The sequence below is a fragment of the Lipophrys pholis genome, assembly GCF_963383615.2.
Source record: "Lipophrys pholis genome assembly, chromosome: 10".
Taxonomy (NCBI): domain Eukaryota; kingdom Metazoa; phylum Chordata; class Actinopteri; order Blenniiformes; family Blenniidae; genus Lipophrys; species Lipophrys pholis.
In genome coordinates this window covers 12,906,399-12,925,630 of record NC_137640.1, presented here as the reverse complement: position 1 = coordinate 12,925,630, position 19,232 = coordinate 12,906,399, and the positions used below count along the sequence as shown (strand labels likewise).

General features: G+C 38.5%; 2 protein-coding genes across 2 annotated transcripts; both read right to left on the bottom strand.

Annotated features, from left to right (window-relative positions):
• Positions 1 to 26: 26 nt before the first annotated feature.
• firrm (fignl1 interacting regulator of recombination and mitosis) lies at positions 27 to 12,067 on the bottom strand. The gene is made up of 23 exons (XM_080473926.1): positions 12,034 to 12,067; positions 11,848 to 11,936; positions 11,419 to 11,523; positions 11,147 to 11,287; positions 10,575 to 10,737; positions 10,407 to 10,491; positions 10,161 to 10,299; positions 9,678 to 9,767; positions 9,474 to 9,538; positions 9,231 to 9,379; positions 8,387 to 8,516; positions 7,793 to 7,979; positions 6,006 to 6,088; positions 5,691 to 5,742; positions 5,098 to 5,187; positions 3,494 to 3,679; positions 2,249 to 2,368; positions 2,071 to 2,166; positions 1,859 to 1,972; positions 1,488 to 1,592; positions 1,302 to 1,382; positions 1,075 to 1,221; positions 27 to 368 (listed from the first exon to the last, which is right to left on the bottom strand). The coding sequence occupies exons 2-23, from the start codon at positions 11,911 to 11,913 to the stop codon at positions 171 to 173; spliced, it is 2,592 nt and encodes an 863-aa protein (XP_080330052.1). The 5' UTR covers positions 11,914 to 11,936; positions 12,034 to 12,067; the 3' UTR covers positions 27 to 170.
• Positions 12,068 to 16,253: 4,186 nt separating this feature from the next.
• On the bottom strand, positions 16,254 to 18,267 carry LOC308115775 (14 kDa phosphohistidine phosphatase). Its single transcript, XM_080473517.1, has 3 exons — positions 18,005 to 18,267; positions 17,529 to 17,653; positions 16,254 to 17,438 (listed from the first exon to the last, which is right to left on the bottom strand). The coding sequence occupies exons 1-3, from the start codon at positions 18,216 to 18,218 to the stop codon at positions 17,346 to 17,348; spliced, it is 432 nt and encodes a 143-aa protein (XP_080329643.1). The 5' UTR covers positions 18,219 to 18,267; the 3' UTR covers positions 16,254 to 17,345.
• Positions 18,268 to 19,232: the final 965 nt, after the last annotated feature.

Below are 19,232 nucleotides of genomic sequence, written 5' to 3'. Positions count from 1 at the left end.
GCAAAAAGTAAACCAGGTACTTGGTATAAAAAAAACTAACATTTAATAAACAAACACAAAGAGGAACTGTAAAGGAGAAGAAAAACAAACCCAGGAGCAGTGAGTGGTGGGGAGACTTCCAGAAGGATCAAAGATTAAGTCGTACAGAGAGAAACTAATCCCTGGAGTTGCTACGATGTTCTGATTTGGGTTATGAGGGTCTGGATCTCCTGTAGTCTGGGTTCCAGCCAGTCTGGAGGTGGAGCAGTACTGTTGGCTTTACCCTCAGCGAGAGCCTGAAGGGCTTTTAAAGCGCTCTCAGCAGTCTGGACGTAGCGGCTGTACTCGTCCTCTGCGCTGGTCTCCTGCCGAGGTCTCTTTGGGCACGGCTGGGAAGGGACAAGTAATTTATTCTTTTTGTATCAAATTCTCTTAACATTTTATTTTCATATGGATGTTCTTGACAACATCGCAACACATTCTGAAGAGATACCAATGTCCTGGAATAATATTACTAATCTGATCAATTGGGAGTATTTATATAACAAAAGGTCCAATCTGGTTAGAAGCCCAGACTTGAACCCTCAGGCGATAGGTACGTACAACAGCAATTTTCCATCTTGGTACATTTATGCACAGTTATTGAAAGGTTGATCCAAACATCTTGGATAATGAAAAACAACTTCTGTTGATATAAACTTGATAATCTCTTTGTCTCTAGAAACGGGGCCATCAGTGGCCATGCTCTTGTTGCTAGGAGACAATGTGCTTATTATAATCATAGTTCTTGATGACACTGGCTGCACATTTGAGGTCAGTTTCACAGCAGTATAAATAGATGTGTCTATTTGTGACTTACCCACACCTGCCTTACAGCTTGTTCATTACTTTGTATGTATATATATACACACACACACACACACACACACACACACACACACACACACACACACACACACACACACAGGCAAATGGTGACAGATCAAACTATTGCCGCATGGCCAGCGAGGAGTTGAGAGGCTGCTTTGAACATGTCTTAGCATGCATATTCAGGAAAGCTGTTACATTAAAAGTTAATTTAGTGCAGATACTCACTTCAGAATCCACAGAAACTTCAGCAACTGCTTCCTTGGATGCATTTTCTTTGTGGAGCTCGAGCTTTTCATTGTGCTGCTTGATCACTGGCATCTCCTGTTTGAACCTCTGGAGTCGTGGCCCCGCCTCTTCTTGTGCATTCACAGTCTGACGAATAAGAAAAGTGTCACTCACTGTTGTGTGTTCAGCCTTAGGTTTAACTAAAGCAACATGTTGCCTTTGCTTACCTTACTGAGATAATTCACCACTTTGGTCTTAGTGTCCTCTACACACAAACTCTGGGAAATTACCTCTTCGTGGTTTGTGTTCTGCAACAGTAAAAATGGCACATCGAGAATAAATCAAGGCTTCAGTAGCAAATAGGAATCCATTTAAAAAAAAAAAAGCTGGCATCGGTTCAGCATTTACTATACCTCAGCAAAATAAGAAAATGCCTCCAGGGCATGCTGATGCAGCAACCCTGATGCGTCAGCCAAGAGGAATCCAAACAGGCTGCTCAACCTGGGAAGAATTTGACTCTGGAGGCAAATAAACCTGAATCAGAATTCAAATGAATAGCGTGTTGTCTAAATGCTGTTCACCTTCTATTAACATAAGATAATAAAAAATAACAACAGAAATAACATAAGAACCCAACATTATGTCTGCTGCTATAAGCAGTATCTAATAAAGAATGTTCTGTTGTAGCATTTAAACTGGCTTCTCAAGCAGCAGCAAACATGGTTTCTCAAACATAAAGGAAGAGTTGCATCATTACGATTAGTTCTCATTTTGGATCCATTACCTGGGAGTCAGGAGGAATAAATATCTTCCCCAGAGAGGAGAGGAACTCCAGTGCAGCCAGCAGAAGCTGATCGCCACATTTGGTGGAAACCACTGCTTCCACACACGACAGCGCCTGGGACGGACAGACAGACAGACGAAACCCAGCAGTGAGCACACGTCTTCTCCAGGCTTCAAACAGTGAAATGTGCACTGAGCAAAAAGACATCATACATGACCAATGACTTGGGGTTCGATGCTTTTCACCAGGATGGATGTCAGCGATAAGAGCTGCTGCAGAGTCGAGTGAAGCGCGGGATGGACCTGCAACTGCAGTTGTGCCACGTTACAGGGAGAAGTGTCTCGCATTTTGGTTTCTTCACTATTTTCTGAACAAGTTCTTTGACCTCACCTGATCTGGACTCATCCGCAGCCAAAGCTGTGTGACCATCCTCACTGCAGAAAGAACACTCTGCTCCTCCGGAGACGGCTGCCCTCGAAGCACCACTAGGAGGGATAACAGCACCACGTTCTGGCAACAGGAGGCACGATGTGAACGAAACGCCCTTGCATTGCAGTTTTACTTAAGCATTTACAGGGAGCCCACTTTAAATGTTTGGAAATTGCAAATCTTAACTCATTGGTGTCATTGAAAGCCATGTTAAAACCTTTTAAAAACTTTTGTGACTTTTTAAATTGTAAAAAAGCAAAATTGACCAAAATCTCACATATTTCACAATTTATGGATTCAAAAGTCATATCAGAGGAATAAATTCAGAAAAAATCAAACTTCTGAAAATGTAACACATTAATATGTTTGAGTTCTGCTGCCATGTCACATAATATGGGAAGAACAAAAAAGTACCCTAAATAAATGTGATGAACTGGACATGAGAAAACGTTAATGTTTACAGTGTGATCTTATTTAATGTCAGGATGCTGAATACATCAGTCACCGATACTCACTGATAGTAATTAATCTAAAGGCCAAAACATTTGTGGTATTGTGAAAACTTTATTGCACAAGTCTTGTGCTTTCCCATGATGTTCTTCAATTCAGGAAAAGTATCATAACTGGAAAAAATTTGCACTTTAACTCAGTTGCAGAATTAAGGGTCAATGTGATTTGCAGGATTTAAATCCAGAATAGGTATTAAGAAATGCTTCTTTGGATGAATGTAAAAATAGTGATAAATCAGTTTTGAAAGGATGAAACCTTAGGGAAAAAATAAGACCACTCAAGCAACTTGTAAAGAACCGTTTTCTCCCACGAAGCAGTGACCTCAGACTGACAGGGAAAGGATGACTAACAATCTTATCAAGCCGTCTGCTTTCAACCATTGGAACAAGCTTATCTTCACATCACTTGTTGCAGGCATTTATAATCTGCCCATTTCTCAAGGGTAAAAGCTTCGTCCTTGATTCCCAAAATCTTCTCTGTTTTCAGCAACACAGGCACAAAACCTTTCTTGAGAGGTTCTCATGAAGGTTTTTTTTACTTTGATCAATTTTACAGTTATAGTGACTTTATTCAAGCACAAAACAAAATAATACCACAGACACATCCCAAGTTAAGTTTTAAAACTCAAACATTGTCTTTAGCAATGTGATGTTAAGTATTGACACTCATTCAATCTTGTTTGAAGGTTGTCCTCACCACTTTTCTAACTTGTCCCAGCTTGTATCCTTCACTCTGCCAGTCAGCCAGAACCTTCTGAGTGTGTGAGACAATGTGGGTTTCGACGCGCTGACGGATGTCCTGCGAAAGAGCTCGGAGGAGGACCTGATGCCACACGGGAAGGTTTTCCACCTCAGAGGGTGGGAAGTGTGTCTCCAACTCCACCTAAGAAAAACAAATACTTGAAATTAATGGGGAAATAAAAATCTGTCAGAGAATATAATCTACTGATCGGTGCAGACACTGCATCGAGCTTTAGGCTCCGGATGCTGAAACCGAGTAAAGTTTATTAGCCACCATCATGCTGTTCCTGAAACGAAGCTGCCCAGAGTTCACTCAGTAATCGCTGTGAATCTGCTCTACTACACATTGTTCAGAATTATCCCTGTGTTTATGAGCGTTTTCCTTCATGCCAAGTTGAGTAATATTCAACCACCAGAATAGGCAGCTGAATGGAGGAGGTAAAACCTTCTGAAGGCAAGACAAAGCAGAGGAATCGGGACATTACGTGTAGAAATTCATACAAGAGAAAACGGCGAAGTTGCTAGATTTCTACTGCAGACGATGACAGCTAATGAGTTGTTTTTTTTTAAGGCTGAATCTGTTTCAGTGCTTCTCGTTTTTTAATGGTTTACCTATATCTAAATGTTGTTATTACTTGCATGATATATTTATGTATTTGAAGACTTTGTCGCATTTCATTTTAATGTAATAAAATGAATAGGATGCAATATTCTAAAGTTTTCTAAAGTGTTTTTACATGAAAACATACTAAGGCATAAACATATCTACAAAATGCAGAAAAAGAACAAAGAACATTGTTTTGATCGGTTAAAAAAAGAGGTTGAAATAAAAAAGAATCAATCTATTTCCAAGTGCGCACGTTGACATATATAGTTTCTACAGCCTGGTGGAGTTTAAATGGTCATTGGAAGGCATATCACTGTTTCATTTATACAGAGAAAACATCAATTTGAGCACGATTATTTCACCATTAGATATTTATTTGATTTAAAACACAGCTAAATGAAATAGTGTTCAATACCTTCAACAGCTTACAACATATATAATACAAAGCTTCATAACTTTCAAACATTTTCTTCCACTGATGTACACTGACTAGAACAAAAAACAATATGTTCAGTAGAGTAAACAAAAGTCTAAGTAAACAACAGTGCTATGTGGTGTCTGTTTATTATAATGTCTTCTTTATTATAAGTTACATTTACAACAGTAATTATGTCTGCTGTGCTTTTCTGTTGTTTATGCCAGAAAACAATAAAATAATGAATTATTAATGCATAAAAAAACAAACCTCAAACATTTGCTTCATTTGAACCTGCTGTAGTTTCTTTTTCTCCCAGAGTCTCTCTGCAGTACTTGATAATACCCTTAGTGGCACTAGTACTACCATTCGAGAAAGTGTAATACCTGAGTTAGTGTGTGTGTGTGTGTGTGTGTGTGTGTGTGTGTGTGTGTGTGTGTGTGTGTGTGTGTGTGTGTGTGTGTGTGTGTGTGTGTGTGTTGGGGGGGGGGGGGGGGGGGGGGGGGGGGGGGGGGTCAGTTCTCTCCGTTTGTCTCACCTGGTGGTTTGGTGTCATAAGGAAAACCATGCGTTTCAGCAGGAAGCCCAGGTGGAACGACTGGTAACACTCAGCAGTGCACACTTTCACCTGAAGGAGAAGCAGAGATGGAGTGAGAGGGTGTGACTGCCAGTGTGAAAGCGCAGGGGGAATAAAAGCAACCAGGCTTATAGGGCAGAAGGAGGGTGAAGAACCGAAACAGAAGGGATTTGTCCATAAATGAGGGGGATCCAGCTTAATCTGGTGATGTAACAAAGTAACAGGTTATAAAAAAAGGTGTCACAGTCTGCAAAATTCCAACACCAATTATCACCTCTGCTGGGATGCCACAGAAAACAGGGTTAGACCCCATACTAAGCTGTAACCCTACTGAGGGGATTTAGTTATTTTGGGTGAGAGCTCGGGAAGAGCTCATAGACAGGGGAGAGGCTCGCATGCAAGTTTGAATTTGATCCTATTTAACATGCACAATATAATAAGTCAGCAGTGTGACGTGACATAAGGCTCCAGTAAATTTGCGGGTTTAAAATGCGTTGTGAAGGAACAATCGTGTAACGTCAACCAGCATATTCGTTTTATTGGTTTATACCCACCAGCTGAGCAATGAGCAGGACATGATGAAGACAAAGTTCTGCTGTCCCATACCTGTAGGCATAAACAGAAGCTCATTCAAAATGCAGAAGAAACCAATGTACAACTGGTCTTTGGGACACCGCAGCACAAAAATGTATTTATTAATTCTATAGCATAAGAATGTCTGCGTGTATCCCACAGTACAGTTGCACTGTGCACTTTTACTTCCAAGCAAATAATATAAAATTTGATTACACTGATATAAAAGCTTTAAAATACTAGCTGCCATCATAATAAGGAAGGACTAAGCTTAATCTATTACTGCTCAGTCTCACCGTGCCATGAAGCACCACACATCTGTTGCCAGCAGTGCCGTTTGAGTATCCGCCTGAAGTACCGCATCGAGCAAGCGTCTCTCCTGAAAGCAGGAACAGCAACAGATAAAAATCAGGCCTGCAAATGGAGAAAGAAAACGGAACCTACAGAAAACACGTGAAAATGAAAGTGAAAAAATAACTTGCTTTGAATGAAAGGAAATCCTGTACAGAACTGCCAGGACAGAAAGTGGTCAGATTGGATAAATAAATATACGACTTATGATGAATTTCCATTGTTTTCGGCATTAATAGGTCATAAAATGCAAGTTAATCTATATCAAAGTCTCAAACACAGACAACCACCTAATATCAGACAAAAAAAATCCTAATATTTATTGAATCTATCCTCAAGACATTATTTAAGCTGGTGGGAAAAGTAAAATGTCCTCCAAGGCTCAAGGCTTCACTAAAGATTATATAAGCCAGGAGTTTCTAACCTGGACCGGTTTGGCCCACACAGTGAGTATAGAACACACAACAAACAAATAATCAAACAAACCCATGCAGTATGAATTTACAGTGATCGAGTTTAAAGTTTTCAGTCCATAACAAAGTTTTCTACATATGTATATTTTTTTGAAATTGACAAATATTATCACAACATTTCAATTCTTGTATTTGGGACTTCCAGATTTGTACGCCAACAACTCATGCGTTTCAAATTAGTCCGAGCAACTTGGTGCTTAAAATAGAATCTCCTCGGGTGGTTGTCATCTTCTGAAGTGAACACAAATAACTTCTGCAGGTTTGCTGGTAAAATTCTACTTTTGGTTTGGAGCGTGATGAGCAGAGTCTGTAATTCTATTATTTCTGTAAGTCTTATTAACCCTGATTTAACAAGTAAGCTGTCGGTATGTTCTCTGAATTTGACTCTATGGATGAGTAACAAAAATCTATGTGGCTCCAAAAACAGAATGTAAGCAATTGAAATACCGTGGAATTACATAATTATAGCCATTGACACCAGGCAGCATTAGGTGAAGGAGTTATTCAACAAAGAATTATCTAACTTTCCTTGACAGCAGCTCTGATTAACAGCTACCGGTAATGTTTGGTTGACAATATTGCTGACAAAACAGGTTCATCGAGTGATTAAATCAAAAGGTTCACTTCATATGGAGTGAATGTATATGTTCAATAAAGACGTGAAATAACAGCACTGTTACTGTGGTACTACGATAAGTACATTGTGTTTGTCTACAATGCTGACTTCAGCAGAAAACTGGACAAACATGGAGGATTCCTCTTCTTTTCTCTCCCTCCAGTAACTGACAATCAGTTCAGTGTTGGATTCAAGAGGAGATGTGATTAAACTTCGAGCAACAATTAGCGGTTGTCTGAAGTTAGGCCAAGTTATAGCAGAAGTGAGAAAACAATGATTAAAAACAATCTGTGAAGTCTTATCGCTGCCGTGTTGAAAGAAGTTCCCTGCTTTTCCCAAGCACCACACCTACAACAAAACACGTCCCCTTGAATATTTGAAAAGCGACCGACAAAGTTTCAGCAGTCAAATTTCACGTGAGAGTAAATGAGAGTTTAGTTTCTCTTAGTACCAATAGCACACACAAAATTCTCCTCAGAGGTTCAAAAAAAAAAAAAAAAAAAGAGATGGAAAGAAAGAAACTGTAAATCAAAACAAGCCTCCAGCATTTGAAGCACAGTAACTGCCAAAGTTAAATCAAAGAACTTCCACTCTTATTGTTCCTATCACAGCATGAGTTTCGATTTCCATGTGAAGGCCTCACCAGCATGGGGAAGTACACGGGTGGGAGCACAGCCACACTGGCACAGAGCTGCACACAGACATGGCGGTGGAGAGAGACTTGGGTTTGGGCTTGACCCTTCAGCATGACCCCTGGCAACTGCACAGGTAGCTTACGTTCCGTGTGGCATCGCCGGAAAGTCGTGAAAACGGCCTGATAGAGAGGAAGCCTAGTGACAAAAGCACAGGAAACAAGCTTTGGAGTACTAACACAAAAATGTCCCTACAGTTTGCTATGCGGTCAGTTTAAAGCTTCACCATTAAAATAAGAACTTTTTCTAGGACTGCCGAGTGATGCACTTGTCATTTTAGCTTTAAAAACGTTTCATATTTGATGTAATCATGATGACATGGCTAGACATTGCTGCCATTTTCAAAAATACTCGTACAATTTACACTAAACAAATAAAATAAAAACGATGGCGAAAATGTTTTAGAGCTAAAGTTGATCAATCTGTAGACTATGAATATTAAAAATAGCATATCAACATCATTCTGGCTAAACATAGTGCACTATGCAATAAAGCAGCGGATGTATTCAAATATTGTACATAAAACAACAATGCCGTCTTAGTACCTGGGAGTCTCCTCTGAAAACTGACTGCCACTGTGCCAAAGCTCCAGCACCTCCTCTGGCTGGTCGGCCACCTGTCCCATGATGCTCACCAGCAAGAGACAGTGAGGGAGCTCGTGTTCAGGACTCAACTCTGCAGAGGATATGTTGCGTGACTTGATGTGTAAACACCATTCAGACACACACCTGTTATTATTGTGTGCAGCAGGTCCCCATAACTCACAACAGCAGCAATAATCTGATGTGATGCACCGTTATCGGAGCTGTGCAAATGCTTCTCCTTCTTTAAATCCGAGTGCTTTTCCGAGATGATTCTTCTATACAGTCATGTTACTGACCTTTTACCAATTGACCTGATAGTTGTCAAAATACCGCTTCAGTTGCTTTGAATTTGTGCCAAATATTTTTTCTGCCTTTTTCATTTCCCCAGTTCAAACTTTTTTTGACCTGTTTTGATACCATCAAGTTATGCTCGTAATGACATAACCACAAACAAATTACACCGTTTTTAGAGTTAAGTATTATAACTGGAGTGGTTCGTATGTAACTTGACTCTAGCAGATCAGAGAAACATTCGTTCATTAGTGATGTTTAAAAATTTGAAAGCCACTGTGTTGCTCCACACCCAGTTTAATGTACATCCTCCACCACAAAACTTACACTGTCAGTTGCGATTGCAAGACGCATTTGATCTTTTTTGGCAAAAACCTGAAGAATCAACTTAGTCCAGAGCTAATGAATATGTTTATAAAGACATGCTTTTATTGCAAAGAGAAACAGGAAAGCATCTGTCAGCCTGAGCACAGTATCTGACAAAAGAAATGTCAGTATCAGACTTCAAACTTACCCAGTTCCTGCTGGAGCACAACTTCAGCAAAAGGCCTTAGCGGCAGTAGCTGGAGCAAGAAGGCATCCATGGGAACGCGAGCTGCTGCATTCAGCTCTTCACGTAGACCTGTGGGCAGTGCTGGAGCACTCAAGCTGGGAGGAAAGTTACTGCAAAACAATCACGCATACAAAACAACACAAAGCAAATCAATAGCCTATGCAATAGATTTGAACCGTTAAGCCTTATATGAACAAGAAATACCTTAAGATCTGGAGGTAGAGCTGGTGAAAGGAGCCACAATACTTCGTCAGAAAAAATTTGAATTCCTGTTAAAAAGACACATAGTAAAGTTGATGTGTCCAGCAACACTGTTTTCACAAGGAAAGATAAGAGGTGACAGACTTTTTTTTTTTTATATATATATATACAATCGAGTATCACAAGCAGGTCCAGATTATTTAGTACCTTTATATAATGAACCAGGGTGTTGGCAAAAAATCGGCACATCTTTGCGGTTTTCTGGAACAGTTTGTATTCTGGGCTCTGTGGTGTCTCCTTTACAAAAGACAAATAAATATTAGCACAAAAGGAACCCAAGACCAAGTCTACGTTTGACCTTTCAATGATGAGAATAAAGTAACAACATCATCATCAACTATTCCAAGATTTAAAAAAATAAAAAAAATAAAGATATCACGGTGACTGATAATTCTGTCAAAGACAGAGGAAAAATTTCCATCCGCATTCAAAGACATATTAGATGTCTTGATTGTTTTTAGAGAACATAGATAATCGCTAATAACAATAAATCCGTGCTGTTATTAAAATACCAAGAAAGAACGCTATGACAAGGGAAGTGAAAGATTCTAGTGCAATAGTGATGTATTTCTGAGGAATCAAAACTAAAACTACTTTTTTTATTAGTTTACACCAAACAGAGCTTCCTACCTGTAGACCAGCATATTTAATCTGTCCAGCCAGCTCTACACAGTTTTGACAAGAGGACAGAAGGTTGTCACTCAGACTGCGACTGATGTCACCATGATGTAGCTGTTCTTCAACCAACGACTGATTCTTCAGGCTCAGTCTGACCCCCCCCCAAAAAAAAGACAGTTTAATTAGTCCTCAAACTGCATTATTAGAAGAATAAAAGAAATGTAGTATGAAAGATAATGTGTTAGTAACGGCACCCACTTGATGAGGAACTTCCAGGTGTTTGCATGCAGTGCAATGTCCAGGTTGGAGATGATGGAACAGATGTCCAGAAGACTATGGATAACTGGAGTAAGATGAAAGTTGTGTCCAGTAAAATTAAGATCACACTAATGGGGCTTTATGATCAAGATTGTCAAAAACACATACCTGAAACGATGTCTGACACCTCCTCCTCTGTGGCACTGCTGTTGAGGGAGATCTTATCTAGCAGATCCAACAAACCCCTCTGAAGGGAATAGGCCTCCTTGAAAAGTCCCTGCAGCAGATCAGCCACCAGCGACAGACGACCACAATAAACCACCTCACTGTCCTGTCGGGACAACATGCAGAGAAAATAGAGTTAAATCATTCATCCATTTGATTTTCAAACAAAGCATTACACATTTTAACATGGGTTTTCACTGGTTTTATATTTGTTGTTATCCCTATGCGGATGACGCTTCCTAATTCATTAGGATGCATACTGCAGTTGTTTTGAGTTGATATATTTCACTGTTGACAATTTCATATCATATTCAGCTAATTACTGTGCAAGAAACAACAGAAGCATTTACATCTCAGTATGTTAAGTCCAATGAAGAATATTTCTAGGAAAATGAAATGTTCAAATATCCCTTAATATAGCAATTTCTGCAAACACCAATTAAGATTAATTAAAAAAAACAAGGATCCATATTGCCAAACACTTGATTCTCAAGCACTAAACCAAACAGACTTACTTTGCAGTGCTGAAAGGTTCCTCTCAGGACCTTGAGGATACATACTGGTAACGAGCGGATGGCACACAGATCTGGAACTTCTTGAAAAGAGCCAACGTGACGCACACAACTGGATAATGCATCGATTATCTGCATCATCGCCTAAAGAAAGACAAGAAGCCTGGTCAAAATAATGTTGAGCCCCGACACAAAAACAACATACTGTGTGCATTCATGTACAAGAGTAAATGCAATAAATGCAAGTGTCTCACTGTACCATTGTACTGGAATACCTGCAAGATGTTCCTCAGTAAGGCACACAGCTCTGTGTTTTGGCTTGAAAGGCCCCCTACTTGGTCCGCAATTTCTTTCAGCATGCTGTCAAATATGGTCCCTAACTGCATGTGTGGCAAAAACAATTACACACAAACTCAGGAAATGCCACGTAAATGAGGGAGAAAGGTGCAAAGCAAACCGTTTTTGGCATGAACAATGACAAAGTAAGAAAAAAACATCAAGGTTTTTAAGACAAAATATTCCATGGGACTAATATTGAAGCAAAGTCTTTTGCAGTCTAATTAAGAAAAAAAACTATGTTTCCTTAACAGAGCCAAACGGCTTTAGTCCTGAAATGTATACCAGTGGCTGAACTTATTTATCTTAATAACAACATACAGTATGCTATTGGGATAAAATAAGCAGCATAAAACAAATTTGTTTACCTTTGGTAAGATCTTGGAGAAGCACTCTTTTTCTAGTTCTGACAGGCCAATATGTGGGAGGAACATGTCTGTGATTATCCTCAGTACACCTGTGGCGTTGATACATGTTCAAGACAATTAGAACAAGAATTAAATCTAGTATTACAAACTACTAGATATTCCAAATTATGCATTGTATAAACTTACGTATTTGGTCCTCCCAACTGTCAGACTGACACTGCAAAGAGTGCAATGGGTTAAGGAGCACCACAGTAGGTAAAGAAATTCATTTCCTGTGTGAAAGCTTGTTAAATATGTTGAGACAATTGCAGGTATATCATAAAGGTAATAGAAGTTTTGGAAGAGCAAAACAGAAACTTTTTATCCAATGTTGCATATAAAGTGTGATCTAATGATAACTTTATGATCTTGATGAAGTTTTTGATATCTAATGGTATGCATACAACACACATGTAATTTTGAAGAAAAAAAAAGATGTTTTTGTATTTTCTAATCCTTTCTTTTTTGGTCATTTAGGCATTTCAGAAGTTTCAATCATAGAAATAAAATGAAAAAATAAATAAATGCAAGGTTTTACAAAAATACAAGTTAACTACAACTTAGGCATGACTGGCAGCAATCAACTCACTACTCTTCTGGAAAAGCTTTTTCTAATGTTTTTAGTTCCACTGAACTCTTGGAAGATGCAGATGAGTTTAAACAGGAGTCGTTACAAGGGTTAAGTTTCTTCATATCCCGAAGTTCCCACATGTTACGGAGCTGATCAATTCGTTTTAAGTAATTTAGAATCCCAGTACTGTTTACACTTTTGATATCAGATCTGTTTATATAAGATATAAGGATGGGAAAGGGAAAGGGAACGATTTGCAATATTATAATTGTATTTATCGCCTGACTTTCAAACCTACGAGTCAATTATTCCACCACTTTGCCTGAGAAAAACACTGATTTCCCAACAGATATGCTTTCTATCGATAAAACTTAATCATCCTGAAAAATCTGATGTTCAATGTGAGTGAAAATAAGATGTATACAGCAACCATATGTACCACATTGCAAATAGGTGTTATTTATAGAAGCTAACAACATAACACTACGAATCATGGAGGGGCGGGGGGGTCACAGACTGGGACATGAAGTTGTGCTGGAGAGGATATGGTGAGTTTGGGCAGGACAGACTTGAGCTCCTGGCGACAGGTTTCCTGACTCCACTGCAGCACCTCGGTCAGGAGAGTGTTGGTCTGGGACATGATGGCTCACCGGGGGGGAATCAGCGCTGCAGCCTGACCACATGAGCAACCAGGATGTCACTCTCACTGAGAAAATGACTCATACAAGTGCGTTAAATTTCACCAGTACGTGTGTATGGATAGCGTCATGCAGGGTTCCTGTAGTAGACGACATTGACATTTTTTTATTTCTTTGTTTACATTACTTGTTTTAGCATTTAACGCTAGCTTAGTGGTTCGATATGAATAATACGTGTAAACGTCCTACCAACAGTCAAAGGGGAGTCCACAGCTGCACGGCACGGAGTCGCACCGGCATGCCCATGAGTTAGTTCATCAAAACGTTGGCGTTTTAAAAGGGCCAACGACTTTTAAAAAAAAGTGGAAAATGTTCAGTATAAAAACAGAGAAGAAGGAAAAACATACCGCGCGCCGCTGCATGAGTCGGATGTGACGTCGAGACTGACCCGCGTCATAAGCGTTTCTCTGATTGGTCAAATTGTTACACCTCTAAATTCACGTAACCAATGAGAGAACAGAAAACGTCAACGCGCTGCAAATAACAACAGTGTCTATACGTTGTCCTTAAAAGTCACGTGACGTCCTGAATAAATACAATAAACTTTCATACACTACAAGCTTAAATATTTAGAAAGTATACATGATTGATTAAGTGCCTTAATAAGTTTATTTTTCTTAGCTAAATTTAACTACATCCAGTTGAATTAATTTAGTATCACTCAGCACCAGTTACATTTGCCTTTTCATTGAACTTAGTGTTATTGGTAAACACTATTCAACCTGTGTGCCTTCAGTAAAGTACAGAGAACAATGATGAGAACTATCATGTTTAGGAGCCTAATGTGAATGTCATTAATAAAGTCTACAGAATAAAATCAATAAATAGAAAGTTTGTTGCCCATATACGTAAGTGTACTATAATATGTGAGACTGACTGTGGTTGATTCAATTGAAATCATGAAATAGATTCAGATGTGGATAATGTGATGATAGTGTATATGTATTTTTGAAACACAGTAACAGAATGTTTTATGATTTACAAAGTTCTGATTCATTGTGAATTGTGACATATTAAACTTGTGTAGGTCAGTCCAAAACTGGAGGAGATCATTTGGATGTTTCCGTTTTACTAGCAGCTTCTATGAATTGGATTCGAGCAAACCTCATTATCTGTAACAAAGTTTATGTTGAAATTACGAAGCAGCTTCTGTATTTGACCCATGACAAGTTATTTTGGATACATTTCAGTCATAATACTGTGGCTATTGAAAGGAATATTTCAAATGAATAAATTATATTTGAAAGACTTTGCATAGTTTGAAATGGTAAGGGTTATCTGGGTCCACTGAAAAAATATTCTTGAAGCCTGGTATTTATCAATTTGATATATGACATCCACAATTAAAAAAGTCATTTATATAAAAAAAATAAAAAAAATGTAAAAGTACAATATGAAAATAAGGCACATAGACTGAGAATTGACAGTGTACTAATATGTTTTGTCAAGCTGTGATATTTTGTGAAAGGATTGTACAGTATTTGCATATGTACACAAATTGCTTATGATAATGGATAAGCAGTCACAAGCTTTACACTTCCCTAATATCATTCAGAATATTGCCACATAAAACATATCTATAAATGGATTCTTTGAGAAAAGAATAATACTCATCCTGGCATATGGAATTTCGGTTGACTCTAACCTCAGTAGCTCCATACAAATCATTGTCTGGCAAGCTATTGTTTCATTGATAACATCCAAAGTATTAAAGTATGTTACTCCTTGCTGTGACTGCTTTTCCCAACAGCTCGAGGTGTGAGCTACCGCCGCCTCAGGAAGGGACTAACTTCTTGTTTAGGAAATAGAGCTTCGCATTGATGCTTATCTCATTGCAGATGCAGTACAGACCACTTACATTTAGGGAAATGAAAATATGTACGTATGTACAGTTTACCGCAATGGGAACAGGTGGCTCTGCTATGTAGATCTATTTTGAAATAAAAACCTGTCAGCCACAAGTAAGAAACCTTTTCCAATCAAAAATAAACATGTAAACTAAAGTCTTTGCAAAAAAAATATATATAAAGAATGGAATTTATTAACTCTGGCTTGAAACCATGTAATTTCCAAGAAGTGGGCTGAGTCTAACACAGTTTATTTCTTTTACCTCCCACACTGACCCCCAGTCGGAATAATGGAAAGGTTATCAGTTTACAGGAAACTGGCTTTGTATTGCGATGGAAAGTGGAAGGAAGATGCCCTTTGTTTTTCATGTTTTTGAAGTCACAGGGAACAGAGTGCAGCAAGTATCATTGTCTATGTTAAGTCTACTGTTGAGGGTCAAGGAGATTGGAGCGCTCCATAGTGTCGACCTGTGCTATTTCTATACGAGTCTGTAGAGTCACATGCCACTCTGAGTCTAATTGTTTTTTCTGTAACTCATTAGGTTTGTGGTGACTCAGTGGTGTAAAATAATGTACCAGAAAGGATGTTTCCCACTACACCGGCAGCCGGTGCAATCAAAGACTCTGCCAGTTTCATATGGGAAAACCCCTGAGGAAAAGGACAGAGATGCCCAGAGACTCATATTAATACTGGAGGATTATAAATATAATTTACTGTAGTTTTGCCCTATGCTATAGGAGGTCATGACTTGATGTAGCTACACCACATTTTAGTATAATATAATCATTTCTTATAATCATGATGAATGGAGACTGGATTGGACTAACTTCTCCCAACTTCAGCTTAAACCTAAAACAGCTGCTATAATCTCTTTGCACAATTTTTGTAAAAACTGCTGTTTGTTCCTCCAAACTTGATTGTTAATGTTTATATTTTACATTGTCAGCCTTGTATTTTCTATTGTTTTTTATTGCTGTCACTGATGTTGCGGTCACATTTCACTGCTGCCATCACTGTTTTAACATTGCTACAGAGTGACAATAAATGACAATTTAATTCTATCAAAGCTTTTTTTCCCCTGTCAGTAGATTTTAATTTCCTTCCACCTGAAGTAAAACAAATTCAAATGAAACTTTAATATAATAATAAATGTTGACAATAATTGGCTTTAATATATGAGGCTGAAAATGTGTATTTCTGAGATAAATAATTATTGTATATTGTTTAACTTTGTGTAATTTCCCTATTTTGGATTTGAATCAATGAGTTTTCTCCAGGTACACACAGTTCCTCCCTCAGTTCAAAACATGATTGATGATTTAAAATTGTCTGCAGATCTCAAAGTGTGTATGAGTGTTTCTTGATCAGTGTTTGGCCAGTGATGGACTCATTATTTGTCTTCACTTGCCTTCTTGTCTTCATCTAATGTCAGCTGGGATTGGCTCCAGTCACCCGCGACCCTCGGTTGAATGAAGCAGTATTGAGGTTGAATGGCTGGATGGATTAGTTCCTTTAGTTTCCCAATAACAAGATCAACATTCCAACAAGTCAATACTTTTGCAGTTAAATGTTCCCAATGTTAATATTATTCTCTTCACCAAATTAACAAGCATTCGTTTTCACAAAGACAAAGAATCTGTGTATACAACGCTTTATGTATACATTATATTGTATCATAGTGGAAAATAGGCCATTTCAGTATCACTGATACCAGTTGAAAGAAAATAACGAGGTCCTATTGTGAATAACTAACTGATAAAGTGCGATTCAATTTAGGCCATGTTCTCAGTATGTTTTTGTTTTTCTTCTGATTTTCAAACAGGTTCTTATTGGCTTAAAACTCCTCCTGCATGACTGTTTCTTAACTTCAGCGGAATTTACTTCCATTCGTCATTAGAATCACACACAAACGAAAGTGTCTTTCTTCTCTTTTTTCCAACAACAAACTTTCCCTCAGGGCAACAGGATATGTCTGTGATTTCGACTGGCTCACCCTTTCCTGTATGGACTTTACGCTTGGCAAAGGACTCTAGTTTAAACACAGCCCATCAAACTCAAAGTAGCAATTTAAAAAAAACATATCTATTTTAAGGATGACTTCAATATTCATGTCGCAGCTTTGAAATATTTCGGTGACTGAGAAAACACATTGACAGTTTAATATAAATACCCTTCAGATGTCAGAATATAAACTGTCACAGAGTCAGAAGCAAACAGATGAATGCAGAAGTTTTCTATTTGAACAAATGACTTGTTGTACACAAGGGTCAAAACATATCTAGTATCTATACTGGGGCTGATAAAGAAATGCAAAATATTTCAAATGAAATGCAGGTTTAGTCTTATTTTTTGTCATCAGACCAGGTGATCTCATAGCTGTTGAAGGCAGTCTTCAGCTTTTCAACAGACACAGAATGGTCTGCTTTCCCGAAGGCCTGAAAAGGAGTAACACAAAAGTTATATTATAAAATGAAATATAACAAAGGATGTTACTGGATTCAACCACTTCCATCAGACGAACTTACAGTCGATTCTCCAAACACTCTTAGTTTTTTCTCCTGGCTGTTGTGCTCTATTTTTCCTCCTCCAAGGCATTGGCACTCCATTCCCAAGGCTTCCAAAGCTGGGCTGACCTTCTCAAATATATGGTCTGTAAATAATTAAAATCAGTCAAAGAAATGATGGTAGAGGATTTATTGATAGGGGAATCAAATGTAAACAGTCAGAATCAGACACCACATGAATCAAATTACTGTGGCATCAATACTCTCAAATATCTAAATATCACAGGCTGCCACCTCTTATTGTGACAAAAAGAAAATTGTAAATACGCATTTGTTTATTAAAAAAAACCTAACATTTTTAAAAACAATTCACTGCAACAAAAACACCTCGATTTGTGTGAAAACTGCCCTTAATGCAGTGAGTCTGTTTGGGTCTTTGCAATATCTCAACCCTGAGCAGGTGCATATCTTGGCGCAAACTGCAGTGACGAACTTACTGTGGTATTCCGCACTTTTTGTGCCTCGGACTATGTCTTTCTGAGCTTCGCCATCTTTCACTTTCACTCTGACCAAAATGTACTTAAAGGTTCCCTCTGGATCAATCTCTACATCGGGGACTTTCGCCAGAGCGTCTGCCATTGCCATTGCAACTTTGCGCACAGTGCCGGATCCTCTCAAAGTGTCCAGACGCCTGCAGAGCACCGAGAACATGGCACGTTCTCAGTGCCTTTATTGGGATCACGCTTCTATTTCCTGTCTTAAAGACACAGGCCACTTTCAGTATTTGTGCAGATCAGTGGACTCACTCGCACTGCAGTGACTCCATATGGCAGCAAGGAGGAACTGCTGTTGCTTTATTTTTAGTTTGCCATCAGTACACTGCTATGTCATTTCATCCAGGCGGCTTATATTTTAAGAATAAAGATAATGGTTATGCCAAAAAGCAATTTTTAGTCCCATAGAACTCTTCTTCGTGTTTCTATTTGTAATTTCCTCTTGTCGAAGAGAGATTCGCTTGGACTGTGTCGTTGTTTTAGTAAACACAAATAGAAATTTTGACTATTCGTATTCGTTTTTTTGGTTTGGTCGGATTTAAATGCACGATGAACAGTCTTAATGATTGTCAGTTTCGGTTGTATCTTTAGAAACTTTGATACAGTTCATTTCTTTTTCTGTGTCTGTTAATGAGATATTTATATTATCTTCTCTATTGACAGGAGGGCTGTTAAGAGGCGTCAAAAAACAGTGGCTACAATGCGGTGGATTGGGCAAGAGAGGAAGGATGTAAACTGTCACTACAGGAAACATAGACAACCAACAGGCGCCTCTGGTCCCACATCACACATTTCCTGTCCCAAGTTGCCCATAAAGAAGTGTTGGAACGCCGCCATTACAGCATATTTCTGTCTCTTTCTTCTTTTAATGAGCACATCCTTTGACAGGACATTCATTTTTTTCAGCATTGAAAAGCATTACTTGTTGATCATTTGTTTTTACAATCACTAAACATTTATCAGCCAGAATGACTCATCATAGACACCCATGCAGTGGAGACTTAGACATGTCTGACCTATTTCAAAGAAGACCCTCTAATTAGTGCATCCAAAGATTACAATGGATAACTTTTATAACTATTATTATAAGAAGAGCTCACTTTGTTTCACAGCTTTCCTTATCAGCCATTTGTTGTTTGATATCATCAGTATGTCTGTTGTGCACAATTGT

Coding starts and splice junctions, on each gene's coding strand:
- firrm (XM_080473926.1), bottom strand. CDS start 11,913: ATGTTCCTCCCACATATTGGCCTGTCAGAACTAGAAAAAGAGTGCTTC. Junction 2,369..3,493: donor TGGGACAAGTTAGAAAAGTG/GTGAGGACAACC, acceptor TCCTGTTGCCAG/AACGTGGTGCTGTTATCCCT. Junction 369..1,074: donor AAGTTTCTGTGGATTCTGAA/GTGAGTATCTGC, acceptor GTCCCTTCCCAG/CCGTGCCCAAAGAGACCTCG.
- LOC308115775 (XM_080473517.1), bottom strand. CDS start 18,218: ATGTTCTCGGTGCTCTGCAGGCGTCTGGACACTTTGAGAGGATCCGGC. Junction 17,654..18,004: donor AAAAAGTGCGGAATACCACA/GTAAGTTCGTCA, acceptor AATTATTTACAG/ACCATATATTTGAGAAGGTC. Junction 17,439..17,528: donor GAGTGTTTGGAGAATCGACT/GTAAGTTCGTCT, acceptor ACTCCTTTTCAG/GCCTTCGGGAAAGCAGACCA.